The 1,914-nt window shown below is 63.2% G+C and overlaps 1 protein-coding gene across 1 annotated transcript; it reads left to right on the top strand.

Annotated features, from left to right (window-relative positions):
* The first annotated feature begins 956 nt into the window (after positions 1-956).
* SOX14 (SRY-box transcription factor 14) lies at positions 957-1,679 on the top strand. Its single transcript, XM_032408346.1, has one exon. It carries the CDS (start codon positions 957-959, stop codon positions 1,677-1,679), a length of 723 nt encoding a protein of 240 aa, XP_032264237.1.
* Positions 1,680-1,914: the final 235 nt, after the last annotated feature.

Below are 1,914 nucleotides of genomic sequence, written 5' to 3'. Positions count from 1 at the left end.
CTTTTTCTTTACCGAGGATCTTTGGCAAGGGGGGAAAGTGCTGTCCTTGCATTTCGTGGCGAGGCTGTCCTATTTATCAACACGCGCTCTCGGCTCACTCGCTTTGCTGCCCCCTCCCTAGGTCTTTGTATTCGAAGGCCTAATTCTCCTTTGCACGACCGGGAAAGGAAACAGGCATGAAGAGTTTTATTTGTTGACAGTGCCAGAAACAATGTGGAATCCAAGTCCCCAGTCCTGAGCTGGCCGCTCTGTTCTCTCCCTCTCTCAGTCTTTCCTTCACACCTCTCCCCGCCCCCACTAGTCGCGCGCTCTCTTTCCTCCCCGGGCGCGTTGGCAGGTGCGCCCCCTTGCCTTCTCTGCTGCTGATTGGCGCCCAGGTTGGGGAGTCACCGCCCCGCGCTTATGTCAGAGTGCGTGCTGTCCGGGCCCACCTCGCCTTTGAACTTCGCCGCTTTTGGCTCCCGTTCACTAGCCTCCCTGCATTCTCAGCCAGGTGCTGTGCTAGGCAAGGCAGCTCCGGGAAAACCACGGGAGGGGGGAGGGAACCACAGCGGTAGACACAGGAGAGAAGAGAACCAGAGAAGGCGAAGGTGGAGAGGGGGAGAAGGAGGAGCTTCCTGCCCTCGCCAGCAAATTACCTGGCCACTTAATCCCAGAGACTCTGGTACTTGGGCCCCAGCCTCTGGTGCCGGCAGCCCCCGGCCGGCTGCCCTCTCCTCCCCCGCCCCTCCTGTCCTCACTCGCCCCCCCGGGGCCTGCCTGGGTGCCGGGACTGGCATGATCAGCTGAACTTTGCGAGGTTAGCGCATCTCTCTGGCTTCCCCTCAGCGGTGCGGAGGCGAGGGGAGCGCAGAGCACCGGCTCAGGACGGACAAACAGGCAGACAGACAACCGCGCTCGGGCTTGCCTGCAGAGCCCCTACACTCCCCACCCCCACCCGCCTAGCCTCCGGGACCATGTCCAAACCTTCAGACCACATCAAGCGACCCATGAACGCCTTCATGGTATGGTCCCGAGGCCAGCGGCGCAAGATGGCCCAGGAAAACCCCAAGATGCACAACTCAGAGATCAGCAAACGCCTAGGCGCCGAATGGAAGCTTCTGTCCGAGGCAGAGAAGCGGCCGTACATCGATGAGGCCAAGAGGCTACGCGCCCAGCACATGAAGGAACACCCTGACTACAAGTACCGGCCACGGCGCAAGCCCAAGAACCTGCTTAAGAAGGACAGGTATGTCTTCCCCCTGCCCTACCTGGGCGACACGGACCCGCTCAAGGCGGCCGGCCTGCCCGTGGGGGCCTCCGACGGCCTCCTGAGCGCGCCCGAGAAAGCCCGGGCCTTCTTGCCGCCAGCCTCGGCGCCCTACTCCCTGCTGGACCCCGCGCAGTTTAGCTCAAGCGCCATCCAGAAGATGGGTGAAGTGCCCCACACCTTGGCCACCGGCGCACTGCCCTACGCTTCCACCCTGGGCTACCAGAACGGCGCCTTCGGCAGCCTGAGCTGCCCCAGCCAACACACGCACACGCACCCGTCCCCCACCAATCCCGGCTACGTGGTGCCCTGTAACTGTACCGCCTGGTCTGCCTCCACCCTGCAGCCCCCCGTCGCCTACATCCTCTTCCCCGGCATGACCAAGACTGGCATAGACCCTTATTCGTCAGCCCATGCCACGGCCATGTAACCCCCAGCCCAGCCCGCCAGACCTGGAGGGCGACCTGGAAGCGGGGTCTGCACCCTGTCCTCTGCGCCTAGCGGGGGCCTGCAGATGCCTCCCGGTCAGCTGTGCCGCTGCCCGCTACCCTACCCCAGACTCTGCCTCTCTTCCAGGGGGATGGTAGGGGCATCCTCCCGGACCCAAGGCGCAGACAGGTGCCAGAAACTTGCGAACATATGACAGCTATACAGCTGCCCCTACC

This window comes from Phoca vitulina, unplaced genomic scaffold (assembly GCF_004348235.1).
Source record: "Phoca vitulina isolate PV1807 unplaced genomic scaffold, GSC_HSeal_1.0 scaffold10, whole genome shotgun sequence".
NCBI classification, from domain to species: domain Eukaryota; kingdom Metazoa; phylum Chordata; class Mammalia; order Carnivora; family Phocidae; genus Phoca; species Phoca vitulina.
This window is presented reverse-complemented; position numbering and strand designations above follow the sequence as displayed.

Bases quoted from the DNA above. Each gene is read 5' to 3' on its own strand.
- SOX14 (XM_032408346.1), top strand. From the start codon at position 957: ATGTCCAAACCTTCAGACCACATCAAGCGACCCATGAACGCCTTCATG.